This window comes from Sinohyriopsis cumingii, chromosome 16 (assembly GCF_028554795.1).
Source record: "Sinohyriopsis cumingii isolate HCF-2022 chromosome 16, ASM2855479v2, whole genome shotgun sequence".
NCBI lineage: Eukaryota > Metazoa > Mollusca > Bivalvia > Unionida > Unionidae > Sinohyriopsis > Sinohyriopsis cumingii.
In genome coordinates this window covers 8,473,011-8,491,686 of record NC_142976.1, presented here as the reverse complement: position 1 = coordinate 8,491,686, position 18,676 = coordinate 8,473,011, and the positions used below count along the sequence as shown (strand labels likewise).

The 18,676-nt window shown below is 35.5% G+C and overlaps 1 protein-coding gene across 1 annotated transcript in view; it reads right to left on the bottom strand.

Moving 5' to 3' along the window:
- Positions 1-18,676, bottom strand: part of LOC149779902 (uncharacterized) — a 156,650-nt gene that overhangs the window by 119,024 nt on the left and 18,950 nt on the right. The window contains exons 4-7 of the mRNA XM_089936592.1: positions 5,280-5,357; positions 4,347-4,393; positions 2,377-2,743; positions 242-562 (exon numbers count right to left, since the gene is read on the bottom strand). Coding sequence (XP_089792718.1) covers positions 242-562; positions 2,377-2,743; positions 4,347-4,393; positions 5,280-5,357 — 813 coding nt within the window. The remainder of the gene's footprint in view (positions 1-241; positions 563-2,376; positions 2,744-4,346; positions 4,394-5,279; positions 5,358-18,676) is intronic.

The window sequence follows — 18,676 nt, the reverse complement described above, 5'->3', positions numbered from 1 at the left end:
CCAAAGACAGCCATAACTGCTTTAAGGCAGCTTAATGTATGACTGTCAATAAAACATCCACAGCTGCTTTAATTTCTATACTTTATAAATTAGACAGCCCCATAGCAGTCATTTGCTATCGGAAGCTACTGAACACTCATAATGTTTGCACCCTTACTGCAGTAAAATTGAATCACTTAGATAAATAACCAGCTGAAAAGTTTAGATTTAAAACTATTGCCAAGTCTATAAATAAGCATACCAGCGGTTTCTGTAGAATGTGTCATTTTGATGAGTTCAGTCATCATGTGAAAAACTTCATCTTGGTCAGTTTTTTTCAGAACTCTGAGAAGAACAAAAAATGCATCTGGGAGTTTTTCCGCTACTCTCTGCACAATCCTCTTTGCCAATTGTCTCCTTGTACCTTGATGCACGAGCTGATATTCATCAAGAGATAAAATGCCCTCTTCAACTAAGAAAGGTAAAACAATCTTTGAGTCAAGCTCCTCTATTAGTACTCCCTTTATAGATTGCCAAGCACTTTTGATGTTTTCAGGTGTAAAATTTCCCACAGGTGCTGATGCTGAAATAAATCAATATGCCATTAGGATAGAATAAACAATATGATACAGACCAATATGCATATTATTTTATTCATATTAACAGAAAAGGTCATGATTCATATGTCTGCATTATGTATTTCAGTTTGTAACTGGACAAAAATCAGTTCCTATGTATAAGTCACAGCTACATTTCTGATGACCAAGTGACCATAGACATCTAATAATAATAATAATAATAATAATAAATAATAATAATAATGACCTTATTTAAAGAGGGTAACTCAATTAGCTAAAATCGAAATCAATCTAAAAATGTGTCCATAGAATGAAAATGCGCTAGTGTGTGACTATGCAATGAATTGTTTGGTTTGGTGGTTTTGGTGTCTTGTGGCACAAAACACATGAAGGTTATTGAGTTCTGAGGCAATTGCAGTAAAGTACCTTGCCTATGGACACACCACAGTAACCTGACCCTATATAAAGATGAAACCAGGTCACTGAAATGTAACATTTAGGACAAAGTGATCAATTTTTGGTGCTATGGTATTGCAATCACCAAATATTAACATCCAAGTTGCATAGCAACAGGGCTGACAACTTCTGAGAATCTGGCATCAATGCAAACCGAATCGAATCCAAAGTCTCTGAAACATGAAATTTACACAACAGTGAGATACTTTTGATAAAATGGACATGTACTTTCCAAGATTCAGGTCATTTAGTTTTAAAAGAGTTTTACCCATCCAATACCAATTTTTAATAAAGACCAACTAGCGATTTTAAGAAGTCTCCAAGTGAAAACTCAATGTTGATACAACTTCCCAGGATAAGTAACAATAAAATTTCAATGTGACTATTGTAACAGCCATACTGGGTAACAAATCAACACAATTTTATTAAAGAGCAACTGGCAGCTAAAAGAAGTCTTCTGGTGAAAGTGCCATGCTGATATGACTTTCCATTTAGAAGAAGCTACAATAACAAGATGACTCTGTGGTGGCCATATTTTATGTCATTTCGACACTATTTTCGCTTAGGACTAGCTAGATATCATCCAAAGCATTTTAGTGAAAACCACATGTTAATATGACCATCCATTGAGGTTGCAAAGCCATAAGATTTCTTAGATGGTCATAGTGGTGAACATATTTTATGCCTGGGCAGCACCGTTTTCATTTAGAACCAACAAGACATCAAAAGAAGTCTTCTGATGAAAATCCCATGTTGATAAAACTTTCTTTCCAAAAGGAGTAGCAATAGCAGGACATTTACATTTGCATTTAAATCTTCTGAAGTTTTCTGGCATTTGCCTTGGAGAGTTCTTCAGCATTTTTTGTGAATCTCCAGCATTTTAAACATAATCTTGAGCATTTTACTTCTTGGCTTATTGAATTTACCCAATGATAAGTCCATGCTTGATATGAAGTCCACCTGCTACATTTTGACAATTTCATTTTAGGTTAGCCACTGGTCTTGTCAGGGGAAAAATGCTGGATAACACAGTATGTATGGTGTTTTCTTTACTGTTCTAGAAACAGTGACACATATGCAAAATTACAACAGCCCACATAAACTCCTGATCAAACTGTAGATGTAGACTGAGATCTAATGCCATACAATTTGCCAACAAGTCAGTCTAGCATCAAAATTTGGAACAAACAACATAAACTTTTATCTGCCAGTGAAACATGTGATAGCAGATCTAGGTCTACACTGGAGTATGCAAAAAGCATAGACTCTATTCTGCCTGTGCATAATGTGAAAGCAGATCTAGGCCTACACAGTAGAAATACTGCTTCAAGTTTGACACAAATATTACAAGAAAATGCATTACCTGGATTAAGGTGGATTCTGCCCCGTTTGAAAATGTGAGCACGCAGACTAGATGTTTCACTCTTCTCTTCACTAGGAATGGAGTTTTGCATGATATCCTTGATATCTTTGATCATCCTTTGGATTTCATCTATCCTTATTCCTATAGCAGCATCTCTCATTATCTCTATCAATATATCATACTTTCCTATACCAATTAATCCTTTTACTTCAAGATGAGACAACAATTGATCCATGTTTTTGGCTTTTTCCATTGTTTTCAGGTCTAGATATGTTTGTGCTATACGTTTTATATTAGCAAAATGGTTTTCTGTAATAAGATCATCCAATATAACGCAGAGCTCATTGTGTTTCTTCTTTGCCTCAGTCTGAAAGCAAAATTTATTAACATACTTATCAAAAACTGTTTGACTTCAATGAAGCAAATAAAATTAGAAATACTTTAAATATTATTGAAAAATCCATGTACCTCCTGCACTTCTTAACTCTACGTTGAACTTGTTTAACCTTCATATCATAGAAATAAATTCTATATGCTTAATGAAAGATCTTCAAGTAGCTTTCAAAATGCAGGTAAATAGAATAAATGTGAAGCATCAACTTCTAATGTAGAGATATATCAGTAAAAGTGTTTTGGGATTTTTTAAAATTATTCCCATATTGTACCTTGCAAATACATTCCAAAAGTGTTGGTTAAAATAAAGGTACATTCATTTCATCTCAAGGATGAACTTGTAAAGGAACATTATGTAAATACTGTTAAAACTGTATATAAAATTCACTTGGGTTGAGAAAGACACAACTAAAGTTGTCATAATAGACAAGTGGTCTTTATATGCAGGAAGTATTATTGATTTTTGTATTAAAGGGACAGCTTAAACTTTGCAGTCCTAATCAGATGATCCTTGCATTATATATATATATATATATATATATATATATATATATATAGACACACACACACACACACACAGTGCAACTCTGCTACAGCATGCTCTGTTGTAACACAAATTCGGATATAATACAATTTAGGCATGGCACTCATGCAATTTCATATACATGTATTTTTCTCATACACGGAAAAAGGTTTTTCTTCTTAAAAGTACAACAAATATCTTAAATGTTTATTCAGTGATCATGCTGGCTTCTCCACTGTCACAAATTGCGATATTTTCCTTACTGGGTCAAAATATACCATCTGGCAATGGGAGTTTTTTGGCGACATTATTGGCTGTTTAAATATTTATATATAACCTTGGGTTTGGAGTAATGAAATTCAGAGGCACCATTACTGGACTTTATTTATTGTTAAACAAACTATTTATTCACAGTGACAAACCATCTTAACAGTGCATTCTTGTATCATAATCCACTTACTCTGACATCTGGCCTGAGTACTATATGCTGGAGACTCCCCATTTTTCAAAATAATTTATTTTGACATTTCTGGTAGCAGAGATCAATCAGATGAGTACCTATCTCATTATGGATCTTTTGGACAAAACAGTGTCGGACTATTGGCCACTCTCTAGCAATTAATATATTTATTTAGACTGATCTTGTATGTGGATGATAAGTAAAATTCCTCTTCTTTTCACTCATAGAATTAAAAAACACTCACATTTTCTGTAGTAATCATTTTCTGTTGAATAGAACACGTATTGGCATTTTTAAAAATTTCTGATGCATGCATGGAAGGCAGTATTACTACCGGGAAAGTCACCATCTCCCTCCCATAACTCCCCAAAGAAAAACAAAAAATAAAACAGAGATCGACTTGTTGGTCTATGCAATAGTAATGCTACCAGGACTAGCTTCAATTGATCAACTTTTGAATGCAGGAATAGTAACTGCTACAAATGAATGGGATCTAAGCAGGATGTTATTACGATCTAAGGTCACATATGACAGCAAGGTACTTCTTTTGAACTAATGGAATAATCTTTAGATCATATTCCATGATATACTTACAGGTATTTCTGCCCTGGCACGACAAGTGCTCATACGTCCATGTGTTCCTAAAAAATACATTAAAGAAAACAATTAAGAAAATATGTGCACACAATCCACCAGAAATGTAACTACAGTTATAAAAAGTATATACAGCTAGCTAAGAAAATGCATAAGCAAATGGCAAATTAAAGTAATTTAGTTTAGAATTCAATCTGTTTAGATTAATCACATATCTTAAAGGACAGATGTAAGCAATGATATCTGCTGATACTGTTTAACCATAGCAAGATGCAATAATCTTAAAACCAATATTATAGTGAAGAAAAATAAATAGGTATGGTTATAATTCAAACGAAAACTCATTTTTTAAACTGACAGCCCCTGGGCAGTGAGCAAAATAATGAAAATGAAGTATGTTTTTCACGTTGGTTTATACAGTATTATTTACAGCATCATTGTGGAATGTAAATTAAATCAAACAAATATGGAGCAGTGACCAACAAGTATAAACTATTTCAAGCTCTCTCCTAGTTAACAATACTATTACTTTCCAACATGTGGCTGATGTGATTAATGCAGACATAATATTGCAAACAATCAAACAAGATAATGAGATATTAAAAACATTTTTTGTACCTTTTCGCAAAGACTCCTATCTAATGTACTATATCATCTGCAATCTCAGTTATGCTAGTACCCTCAGTATATATACTACTTTAAGCTACACTTTGTTTCCATGGTAAAAGAACAAATACTGAAGGTAAAAGATTCTAAGTATTTTAAGGCACCTGTACACTTGCTCTGCCTGTGTACCAAGTATGTTGAAATACCTTGAACGGTTTATAAGTTATGCTCATGAAATGAAAATATTCACAGACAGGAAGACAGAGACAAACTTAGTGATAACTCAATAACAACAATAGTTAAATATAGCACATGTACTGCTCATACCTTGTTCCTTTAACATGATTTTTTTTGATGCAGGTTCATCCTCATCATCATTCAATCTCCTCTTTTTTCCCTTTGTACCTACAAAGCCAAATGAAATGGTGAAAATATAAACTTACAATAAATGACAAAAGTTTTAAATCTTGTGAGCAATAATGGTCTGGACTATACAAATCTGCTATATCCAGTCTTCTGCTCGTAAAAAAACTTCCATGTTCTTTTATTAATTGTAACTCGCATAATAACAAATAGGCTCCTGTAGGAAGATGATCTCTCATGGATAATATCATATTTCTCTGATGAGAGTTTTATGATTCATGATATGCACACCATACACTCCAAGAAGTATTTATAAAGTGTTTATAATGGCTATTAATTACCATACTAGATTTGCATATTTATTTCTATGTGGAAAGTCAAGTAATTTATCAACCAAGCTTTGTGTTGTTATGACATTTAAAACAAACTTAACACCCACTCTAGAATTTTTTTTGTCAAACAAACCCTAAATACCTGGGTACCAAACATAAGGCCCACCAGACTCATTAGTCTGGCACACAGACTAGGTCTCTTGTTAGTGTCAAATTTGTATGCTTATCTTGACATCTGCTAAGTGCACCAGAGGTGGATTTCTCTCTTTAAACTTTTGTAGGCATTTTTTATATGCTCAGACAAAGTCAGTTATATAAGTGTTGCTGGCTTGTGTCAGCATGGTCTCTTTGAAACTGTCAGCTACTTTTGAAGTTCTTTTGACAGGCCAGTGTAAGTAAAATAATACAGCTCCTTACAATTCATTCAAAGCTAACAGAAAATGAAATCACAGGCATGTAAAGAACTTTATGGACTGTGTCTGGTTCTTGAGCCAGAAAATATCTTACAGCAGGAAAGGTACTGTTTGAACCAGGGAGTGATGTCAATACTTCAGGTATCTGCAAAACTTCATCAATGAACATTAAACATGCCTAGACTGCACATCTTAAATTGTGCTAAGAGCTTTTTTATGGTCACGAAATATGTTTTTGATCGCAGTAATAAGAACCCTAATTATGTTATCAAAGAAGAAAAATATAGTGAATGTAAAGTGGTTCAAGAAAAGTGGAAAAGTTCATATTTCTTAGTGGAAGCCAATGGAAAACCAACCTGTTTGATTTGTGCACCATTGTTAACTGCTGCCAAAGAGTACAATACTAACAATGCTGTGAAGCATGATAAATATAAAGTGAAGTTACATGAGGAAAAAATTGCTGAATTAGAGCAGTCATTGAAAAAGCAGCAGTCAGTATTTGAAAATATGCATACACAATGCAGTGAAGGCAAGTTACATAACTGCTCACCAAATAGTTTTGTTACCAAAACCTTTTTCAGAATGTGAATTTTTAAAGAAATGCATGTTAATCACTGCAGAAGTAATATGTTCAGATAAACAGAAAGCTTTGCAAATTAAGTCTCTCAAGAAATACAGTTGCAGAAAGAATCATAGAATTTTACAGAGAATCTTAACAGTCAACTCAAGGACAAAGTCAAGTCCTTTATTGCATTTTCGGCTGCAACTGACAAAAGTATAGATATAACTGATGTGGCAAAGTTTGCAATTTTCATTTGTGGTGTTGATAAATATACACAAATAACAGAAGAGTTTGTGGAAGTGGTTTTGATGAAAGACATAACAACAGCTGATGACATCTTCAAAAGTTTGGTGGAAGCTCTGGAAAAGTTAGGTGTAGACTGTGGGTCTGGTTACAGATGGAGCACTGCAAATGTAGAATAGTAGAGTTGCAACAAAGTTAAAGGAAAAATAAGTAGCTGTGAATCCAATGCATCAGTTTTATAATTTACATAAATTTATATGTTACACCAAGAAGAGCAGTTTAGTAATGAAGTCAATCATCTAGTTTGATGATTCAAGTATGAATAGAGTTTGAGAAATAAACATGAAAAACAAATTAACCAAAGTCAATGAAAAACAAAATATAGGTCACTGTGACCTATTTGCATACTGAGGGTGCTGTACTCTTCAAAATGTATCCCTATGCCAACTTTCATGATTTTTTTATTACAGTATATGCCGTGGTATACCTAATTGGTCAAAAGAAGAAAATAGCACATAAAACTTTGGATGCAAAAAATGGTAAAGAACATATAGTTCCAGATGCAGTTCCAGCAGCCCCCAATGCAGCCATTCTTACAATCAATGGAGCTGCAGCTGTTAACACTGCTGGGATGGCCACAAGGAATGGAAATATTCTGCCAGTCTTGTGTATTTGTGACATATCTGACTTTAAAAATTTTAATGTCACAAAGGTGTGTTTTTGTTGTTTGGCTTTTGAATCTTTCAGATCAAAATGACCCTGCAATCATTTTATATTGTACTCTTTATTTTTGCAAGCTGCTTTGGACAAAAGCCAACCATAACATCATTACTAGCTGAAAACATAACAGGTCTAATTAAGAATTATGAATTTTTTATAGGCACCTCAAGGACACTCATTGGACCAAGCACATCTTCCAACAACAGTATTGTCAGAGAGTATCACAGCTTTGCATCTATAACCACCAGCAGGAGCTGCTCCCAAGTGTCCTTGAAAGTAGGGCATAACCGACTTTTGATCCGGAAATCGGATTCCACCGGATAGTATGAACTTCCGATTAATCGGAGTCGCACAAGGCAGGAACGACCGATTCGGATAATAAAAATAATAAAGTTGAATTTCTATAGCACCGTGTCTAACACTGCGTGTCATTCGATAGTGCGTTAATAAAGTTAAATAAGAAGTCAGAAAAGTCCAATATTGTCAACACAACGGGGTGAAACGATAATACTTGAGTTAGACCGAAAGATTTAAATTTATTAAAATATATAATACAGTCCTACCCGTTCATGTCAACATCCTCAATAATGAAGGCATAATATTGAATACATTGACACATGCTAATGAGGTATTAAAAGAAAATGATTCTTACAATCGTAAATATAAATAAAGTTAATAAGGAAACTTTCACAGCACAATAAACTTGTTTCAATCACCGATCACTTTGGAAAATGCAAGAATCGATCAGATTTCATTGCTTTTATTTAAGTCGCCGCAAGAGGCCAACTTTATAGGACCAAACAAAAGCCTGTTTTATTTTTATTTGACCGCGACATTAAAGCATGGCGGCAAGATCAACTAATTGTTGAATAAAGTACAGGATGGAACTGGCCGCTTGCCGACATGAATGATTAAGGCGGGAAAATTAAAGCCTGGCGGCAAGATCAACTAATTGTTGAACAAAGAATGGGTCGGAACTGGCAGCTGGTCGACATAAATGATTAGGCGGGAAAATTAAAGCGTATATGCTGCGTGGATGCATTGGAACTGTATGATAATGTAAATGAAATTTATATTAGCATACAGTGTGAAAAAATTGTGCTGAACTGTTGAGACTCTGCGGCTGCATCCATCATTAATCTCACATTACAGTTCTGACAGATATTGCGATGCTATGTTGTAGATAATCTTGAGTTTTGATAAACGACTTTCCATAAACTGTCACTTTGTTTCTAGACATACATCCCTCTCATGCACTATTTAGATACAGAATTTGTTGTATTGGCCACAATAACAAAATATTTCTAAGCCTTTACAGACAATAAAATTAAATAAAAATCTGATAAAAGTAAAAAAAATAATTTTATTTTAAAATGTTGCAAAAACAACGAAGCAAAATATGGGATTATTTTGAGATAAATGCCATAGATGAGTCAAAGGCAGATTGTTTGGTTCCACAGTGCAAGGATAAATTAAAACGAGGAGGTAATGATCCACGTTCATATGGAACCAGTGGACTTATCAATCACCTGCGTGCAAAACATCCGGATGAATATAAAAAGTATATCGGAATCTGTGACATCGAAAAGAAACGAAAAGCCGAAGAAATAATGCAGCCTGGAAAGAAACACAGAGTACAGACAATAGAGTTCCTGCTAGAAAAAAAAAAAACGTTTGAGGCTAACAACCCACGCCAGTTAATCATAACTAAGAAGATCATAGAAATGATTGCGGCTGATGCTATGCCTTTCAGCATGATTAACAACATAGGCTTCACTCGCTTTCTGAATGAACTTGAACCTCGTTATGTTATTCCATCCGAAGTCCATTTGTCAAGAACGCTTATTCCGGACTTATATTCTGCCGTGAAGAATAAAATTGTTATTTTACTAGAACAAGCAGCCTACATAAGTTTTACAAGTGACGTGTGGACGAGCACAAATAATTTGAAAGCTTTCATTTCGCTTACCGCTCATTGGATTGACAGCAAGTGGAACAGGATGTCCATTGTTCTGTCACTACGAAATCTTGAAGACCGACACACGGGCCAAGTTATTTCGGATAACATCCTTGCAATGTTGGCAGCATGGTCTATTCCAGATGAAAAACGTGGAGTTCTCGTGCAGGATAATGGTGCGAGCATGAAAAAAGCGGCGGAGTTATCTGGATTCGGTCACTTGGGATGTTTCACCCACACGATCCAGCTAGTTGTCAAGGTTGGACTTTTAAGTCAAAGATCCGTTATGGATGCTATTGTCACTGCTCGTGCAATCGTTGGGCATTTTCGGCATTCAACTCAAGCCACAGAACAATTGCTCAGAATCCAGAAGTCTTTGACATGCGAGGATGGCACGCCATACCCGACACACCGTCTTATCCAGGATGTTACAACCCGCTGGAATTCTACGTTCTACATGCTCGAGCGCCTCATAGAACAAAAGAAAGCTACTGCCCTCTATTGTCAGGAAAATGATGGGGTTACAAATCTAACGGCACATGAGTGGAATTTGATGGAACGGGTTTTGATTACGCTTCGACCATTCGAACAGGAAACCAGGAATGCCAGTATGTCTACTGCAACAGCAAGCATGATCATCCCCAGTGTTCGCGTTCTCATGGCAACTTTAACAAAACCTGCAAGAGTCGGAGATGACATCGGAATACAGACCATGCGGGCGGACATGCTGAAAGATTTGCGTACACGTTATGAGGAAGTGGAGACAAACAAGTTGTGTGCACTTGCAACGGTTTTGGATCCCACTTACAAATTGTTGGATTTAATGCGCATGGGCATGACGCTGTAAAGCGCATGTTAATGGACGAACTACAGATCGAGTATGAAAAAACAATCACCGCTGTCAACATTCCAGCCTCAACAGAAGTGGATCCAGGACCTTCAACTTCGACTGGCCTAGATTCCTACTACCAGGAGTTATTTGCCTCTAGCACATCCGACCAAAATCTCGCTTCTGCATCCCTGTCATATGAATTCACGTGCCAGCGCGAATTGGATTCGTATCTAGCTGAGAAAAATCAGCCGAGGACTTCACCACCAACGGACCCAGTTATATACTGGAAATCCCGGGGAAAAACGTTCCAGCTTCTGGCAGCTGTCGCTAAACGTTTTTGTTCAATACCGCCCTCTAGCGCGTCGATAGTGAAAGAAGTTTTAGCACCACAGGTGCTATTTGCAGCGACAAACGATCAAGCATGTCCGCTGAAAAAACGGAGATGCTACTATTTCTTGCAAAGAACTTGGAAGTTATAAAATTTTGATTATTAAATTTCTTTGTTATCTATTAAACTGGGTGTTTTTACTTAGGTAGATGAAACATGGCAGAAATAAACTGCTTAACTTTTATGTTATATTATATTATATTATATTATGCGCTACATAAATATATCAATATTCAAGACTCTTTAACTCGCATTTCTAAATTTATTATATTATAATATCTTTGCCAGAAAACAAGAACAATATCACAGGAAAATAAATACTTAGGGCGCCATAACACGTGGATTTCAGTTTGCGAGTTTTATTTGTAAAATCGTAAGTTTTTATAATTATTATGTATAACAATGTGATCGTAGAAAAAACGTTTATAATGTTTCAGTGCATTTTACAAAAATAAAAAATTTCATGGATTCTTTGTGGCTTTGAACTTCGTTGCATTTTGCTATAGTCCTGCCATATCCTTCCCCTTGTGACATCGGTGTGATATGCAAAACGTGTGTAACACGGTTTAAAAAGTTAATTTGAAAAACCTTTTAATTTAGCATTTCCGATTAATTGAATCGTATCCGGAATCGGAAAAATTTCATGCCCAAAATCCGGAATCGGAAATCAGTAGAAAAATGCTAATCGGTTATGCCCTACTTGAAAGTACATGTCAACCAAAGACTGTCTGAAAAACTCCAGGTGTTCTAATAAAAAGTAATAAATCAGGGATAATGTAATGAAATTCTGCTGGGCAATTTGCAGCTCAGTGCCAATATTTTGATGCCAATCCAAATACAACCAATGATTGTGATATGCATACACAACTTGATTTTCTTGGATGTTAAGTAAAATTTCTTCAGAGGCTTTGTGATTTAACCACAGAGAAATTTCAGTCACTCCTAAATCATTAAATATCATCTTGCTGTCTTATCATCTACATTTGTATATGGGTGTTGGTGCAATAAGACCATAACTTGACGTGAACCATCCCATAAATATTACTTCCTGTGTACATGTCTGTGGCGTGCGCATGAAATGACAGTGTTGATGTGATTCCAGACTTCATAAATGACAATCTTCTTTGGCCAGTAAACAGACTTGCACAGGTATCCACAATTTTAAATATGACAATTCAACTTTGCCAGCAGTATCTCCTGTACGCCAAATTGCATCATTGGTTCTTAAGGAATAAGGTCAATGTGTGTTAGGCTCTGGAAATAACATGGCAGATATCTCTGCAAAATCCAAATATGTGACAGGAACTGCACAAAAACCTCCATGAGCTTCCATTTAGTTGTGCTTGACTTTCCATTACTCTACATTTGCAATATTAACCAGGTTGGTGTGTTGTGAAAATGCAACTGAGGCATTGATTGTATAATTGTTATTCTTGTCCTGTATCAGTTTTCCCTCAATTCTAAGAAGTCTCACATGAAAGAAAAAAACCTAAATGTGTCCTGTACTTGTAATTCTATTTCTGATTTATCAGGGAGCCTAGACAGATTCGAATAATTTGTAAATCACTTCTGATTTGATCTACCAACACAGGTACATAAGTGTCAACTGCAGAATTGGATGAATCTTTGAATTATGTCATCATCCATACGTTATTGGTTTCATAAATGCTTGTGCTATAGTGAGAACTGGAAATGGTTGATTTTCTGTTCCTATCATCTCCACAGTGGTTTCCTCAACTTTCTTTACTGAGAGTGCTCATACAGTTGTAATTCAGTAACATGTTGTGGATGAATATATTCAACTATTTCAATAGTGGCTGCGATGTGATGCAAAGTTGGGTGTTTCTAAAACATATCGTCTGTGTTTCTACAACCGAAGGTTCAATGCATCATTTACAGTCTGAACTGTAATACTCATAAACAGATCTGCATTGTTGGTAAAATTTGGTTATGAGACTTTACTCTGATCCCTGTTAGGGTACTGGCACATGAAACAGCAGATCGGTGTGTGTGTGTGATTAGGATTTTTAACGTAGCTTTAACAATTTTTTAGTCATATCGCTATGATGTCTGCACTGTGCCAGTTTATAGTGATGTTTAGTGCTGGGGCATCATGCCACAGACATGTAGCATGATGTCCCACCCAGTCACATTATCCTGACACTAGGCCAACCAGTCCTAACACTAACCTCTTAATGCTGAGTGCCTAGCGAGGCAGCTGTTTGTACCATTTTTGTAAGTCTTTGGTATGACTCAGCCAGGGTTCAAACCCATGACCTCTCACTTCCAAGGCAGATGCTCTAACCAGAAAGCCACCAAAACAGTCCAGCGGATCAGAATAAAGTCGTAACATCGTGATCTTTCCCAGTATGCAAATATGGTCCATCTCACAATTGTCAGTAATCGCATCATTAATGCAGACCCAAAAACCTGGTCATGTTCTCCAATTATATAGGGTAGCTTAAAAGCATGGGTGTAGACTTCTGTGCACTCCAGACCAAACCAGTCAGCATTGTGGTAGGCTAAATTGCAGTTTCTGACATCAATGGTACACTATGCAATAGTGGAATATCTGTGGGAAAACTCAAAATGTATATTCACGATGATGCAGTGATTACCTTTATGCACATTTGTGTATCAGTGACATGCCTCTGAAAAATCTGACATACTTTTTGTTGCCATGCTTTATTTTGATGCAAACAAATCAAACACTGCAATCAGAATTTGTTCAGTTTTCAATGCAGAAGATACGGAAAAGCAGCATGTCTGCTTTGAGTTGAGGCATTGTTATGAAGGAGTAGTTTCCCCTAATCTCATGGGCTCTCACATGATTTCCTTCAGGCTCAGCAACATGTCATCCAGACAAACTTGCCTCGATGCTTCTCAGACTAGAGAAAGATCTCCAGATTAAAGTGACACACACCTTGAGTCAAAAGCCAAGACAGTGAAAGAAGCAGAACACAGCAAAGTAACTATAGAGTGAAACATTAGAGAGAAATGGAGGAAAGAATTCCCTTGACTGGAATATGGCACATCCATTAGTGTGCAAAAGTGAATAATCCTTTTCATGACAGGGTCAAAGAATTTTCAAAAATCTGCCCTTTTTCTCTATGAGGCATCTGGAAAACACAGCCACCCAAGGATTTCTTTACAACAACGAAATTAGGAATCTTGCAGAGCAAAATGTGATAGCTGAATTACAAAGGGGAGTTAATTTGTTTTTGGAAAGATTTATAAATTTATATGTAATTTATTGATTTATAAATTTAATGTAATTTATTGGTTCATAACTTTGCTGCAATAGTATAAAGACTCTTACAAACTTTACAAAAAGGAAGATGAACCATTAAACCATGGATAAATGTGCAGTAGAAGTAAAATAAAAATGATGTAAGATTTTGGTTAAAAAGTGTTTGGGGTTTTTATATTGGCTTATATAAGTTATATCTAAAGTGTTAATTTATAATTGTGCTACAAAAAGATTAAAGACACTGTTTAAAGTGCAAATATAAACAAAAAAAGATTGATTGACTGATTGATGTGATTTACAGTGCATCTGTACTGTAAGGCTATTTAGCGCCAATGAAAAGGTTATGTGTAAAATTATTTACAGTTGATAAAAGGTTTATTATCGACCAGCAACAATAAAATCAAATAGTTCAAAGCAAAACGATGAGATTCTGCGGGTAATATATAAAGCTTCATGATCAACAGGGATTGTAAATGGTGTGTGTTAATGAAGATTTAGATAAAAATGTACTTAGTATGAACGATGGTATATAAAATACATAAAAAATACTTAAAGTGATAGCATAAAAGTTTTATCTTGTATGCTTACTTCTTTCAGGAATTTTAAAATGCAAGACACTTTTATTGTATCTCAAAGTTCTTTCATGTGATGAACATTGTAGTATCGATCATCTGCAGGTTTGAGATCGAAACAATCTATCATGAAGTGATTAACAGTGAATGGTTCATTGCAAGACACGCACTCAAGTGGGTCTTTGCCCTTAGGCATGTAGGAGTGGGTTGTATAAGCAATTCTAATTCTTGCAATGACTACCTCATCCCTTAAATTTCCACTAAAGTTTATTCAGAACTTTCATTATTATGACTTGTGTCTGTAATTCTAGGATTATTTGGACTTAATTCTTAATACCGTAAGTAATTTTGTTTTACATTTTCACTTTGTATTCTAGGGAAATATATTTTTGTTGAAGCAGAACATTACAAAACTTGTTGTTTCTCAGTTGTTTCTTTTACTTACTTTACAGTCATAATTTAGAGTCATATTAATCATAAGCATAATCCTATATACCTAGACATTCTACTGCCATACCCCCACCTCCAACAATCAAGGAATCCATAAAAAAGATATTTTTACCTACTCTTAATCATTTTATCTACTAAGCTATGGATCGATCTTGAGATACTCCAAAATAGTCAAAATCTGAATAATGAACTAGCATTATTCAATGTATTTTTCAGCTGTATCCATGACCAGGTTTGATAAGAACCATTCTTGCTTGCTTGGATTATCATGCTCACAAGCCATTACTGATACAAACCTGAATCAATGTCAAAGTACTGACTATTCCAACTGGTTCATAATAATGCAGCGATGGTAAAACTCAGACCTGTCTCATTATCATCCAAATCAAAAACATCTTACCAGAAGTATTTTATTCAAAATATCCTGTGAAATTATCCATTGTTTAGAAAAAGCATCGATTCAATTTGGATGTCAAATTTGCACCATTTTCATTTGGGTCCAGTTAGACATAATAAGAAGCCTCTTGGTGAAAACCAAATGCTAATATGACCATCCACTCAGGAGGAGTAGAAAAAGCCAAAGATTTCTTATCTGCTCCATGATTATACATTAAGGTTTTAACTCAATCAATGACATTGTGTGCTTTTCAAGACAGTTATTTTGATCAAATATCTTCACTTTTATTTATCTGTGTGTGTGTGTGACTTGGATTTTTAATGTAGCTTTAACAATTTTTCAGTCATATTACGATGATGTCTGTAGTGTGGCAGTTTATAGGTTTGTCTAGCATTAGGGCATTATGCCGCAGACATGCAGCATCACGTCCCACCCAGTCACATTATTCTGATACCAGGCCAACCAGTCCTAACACTAACCTCTTAATGGTGAGCACCTAGCAAGGCAGCTGTTAGTACCATTTTTATAAGTCTTTGGTATCATTTGTCTGGGGTTCAAACCCGTGATCTCCCACGTCTGAGGCAGACACTCTAACCAGTAGGCCAAAGAAGCGGTCTGATTTATCTTTAACAAAGTTTGGTATTCTGCCTTTCCTACATTTAATTTGGAGCACCACTGAAAGTAGGGATGACATACATGCCATCACTGTGGTGAGACCAAACATTCAGCACAGGAATGCAGGCACAGACAGCACAAAAAATAAATTCATGTTCTTGAAAATCAACACTGACATTCAGCATTACCCATAGCATGTATATTTCATACCTAATTCTATCTTCTCTTTTGATATTTGATCTGCTGCCTTTGTTTCCTGGATCTCCTTATCTAGATTATTCAACTTCTGATGATGATGATTTACAACAGTAGAAATGACAGGCGGTAAATTATACTATGCGTAATGTACGGCCAATCATTCAAAAAAGGAAGCAACAAGATTCTCAAGATAGATGCTGCAGTGGCCATATTGGATATCTCATGGATGCCATTTACATTTAGGACCTAAAATACCTCAGGATGAAACTGCTAGCCAAGTTTCATGACCTTCATTATGGTAGTGATAAGAAGGAACTGGAAATGGCCAGATGCTGAATGTTGGATGGCCAACAGACAAAGGTCAATAACATAAGGTCTTCCAGTCTTTCAAAAGAAACAGGTAAAAGCTTTTCCATAGTTACAAGTAGTCCAAGGTCTTATATAAGAAAGTTAAACCAGAATTAAGCAGGTCATTTTTGTTAGGTATTCGAATGATTCACGTCTGAGTCTGAACAGTTTTACTGTACATGTTTTTGCCAGCTGATAACAAAAGTAGATTTTTATGAGGCCTTCATATACAATCTATGTGTTGGAATAGCATGGCAAACAAATGTTTCTGAAATATTTGCAAGGGCACTGTGGTTTCATTTCTTTTTACCGGTGTCAATTCTTCATTAGCAATTAAATTAAAAGTCTTCATATTTGCAGGTAATAATTTTTTATGTATTGTCCTCGACAAATACCAAAATACAGAACAGAAAAATAATTTTAAGCATACCAACAATGTGTGGTTGCTTAAATCATTAAAAATAATACCATGATTTTGCTCAAGTGCTCAGTATCAAATGGAGCTGACTCAACCAGAAAGAAGCCTAATGATGATTGTTTACTTAAAGCACTGTATATGAATTTCCACCATAGGGGGCATTCCAACATCATGATGTTTACACAGTGACTAACGTATGTAATATATCGGTATGTCATCATTCAAAATGTGAACCAAACACATAACCAACAGCCCCTGCCTACTTCAATCAATAGCCAATCTTTGATGTGTACAAAGACAATCAATATATAAAGATACTAGCTAAACTTAAAGCCAGTTAAATCACTCATTCATGCCTGTACCAAGCACAAAGTCTAAACATTTGACTTGGCAATAAAAAAAAACACAATCATGAAGAACACCCATCACAATTCCTTGATACTTGAGGGGAAAAGGAAGATGCCACGAGTGAAGAACACTGCAATGTATCTTAGACCTTAAAACATAAACACTCACTACCTGGATAATCTCAGCTCAAAAGAAAATGTCAGAGAGACTGGACCTAACTATTGTTATGAGTCTATGCTCTTAAAATAAGCAACAGAAAAGAGTGAAAGACAACAAAGAAGATTCCTCCCAACTGGACACAACATAATACAACTTCAAATTGCTAGATGTTAAAGCATGAATGACCAAGTCCTCACAGCCGCAAGATTTTATAGTTCTCTACTTGACCTCAGGTCACAATTAGTAGTTTCTATAAAAAATTACCTAACTGAAAATAAGCAATCCTCATGTTTTAAAAAACAATAACCTGGATTATGTATAATTCACTTCAGAAACACCAACTTTGATCCAAATAAACATATATACCTCTACTATTAATAATAATAACCCCATACACAGAGAGAATAGCTATGTATAAGTTGTTTGCAGTGAATAAAATATATATAAAAAAGTTGGATAAAGCAGAAATGAAGTGAGTTTTGGACAATGTGAAAGTCCAACATACGATGTTACATTACAATAGCATCTAATAACAAAAATTAAAATGTAACTAACAAACAAACAATTAAATTAAATATATATAACACTATCCATCGATTTGAGAAAGATGAACACTTCCATTCTGGGATTATTCATATGACAAACATTTGTGTACCAGGAGATTTGATTTAGATGATGTTTATCCAGTGGTTTTGTATAATAATACTCATTCTCTTTAGACAGTCTGTGGAACCTTCTGCTAATGGATACTGTGTAATAACACACACACTGAAAGAATGTAAACTGCTTTGTAATTCATTTATGTGATGTGATGTGATTTTGATTTTTAACGTAGCTTTAACAATTTTTCAGTCATATCGCTACGTTGTCTGCAAATGGCAGTTTATAGTGATGTCTAGCACTGGGGCATCATGCCGCAGACATGTAGCATGATGTCCCACCTAGTCACATTATCCTGACACCAGGCCGACCAGTCCTAACACTAACCTCCTAATGTTGAACACCAAGCGAGGCAGCTGTTAGTACCATTTTTTAAGTCTCTGGTATGACTCGGCCGGGGATCGAACCCACGACCTCCCGCATCCGAGGCAGACGCTCTAACCACTAGGCCACCGGAGCGGTTGTAATTCTTTTATACATGTACTTCTGTTCTTTAAAT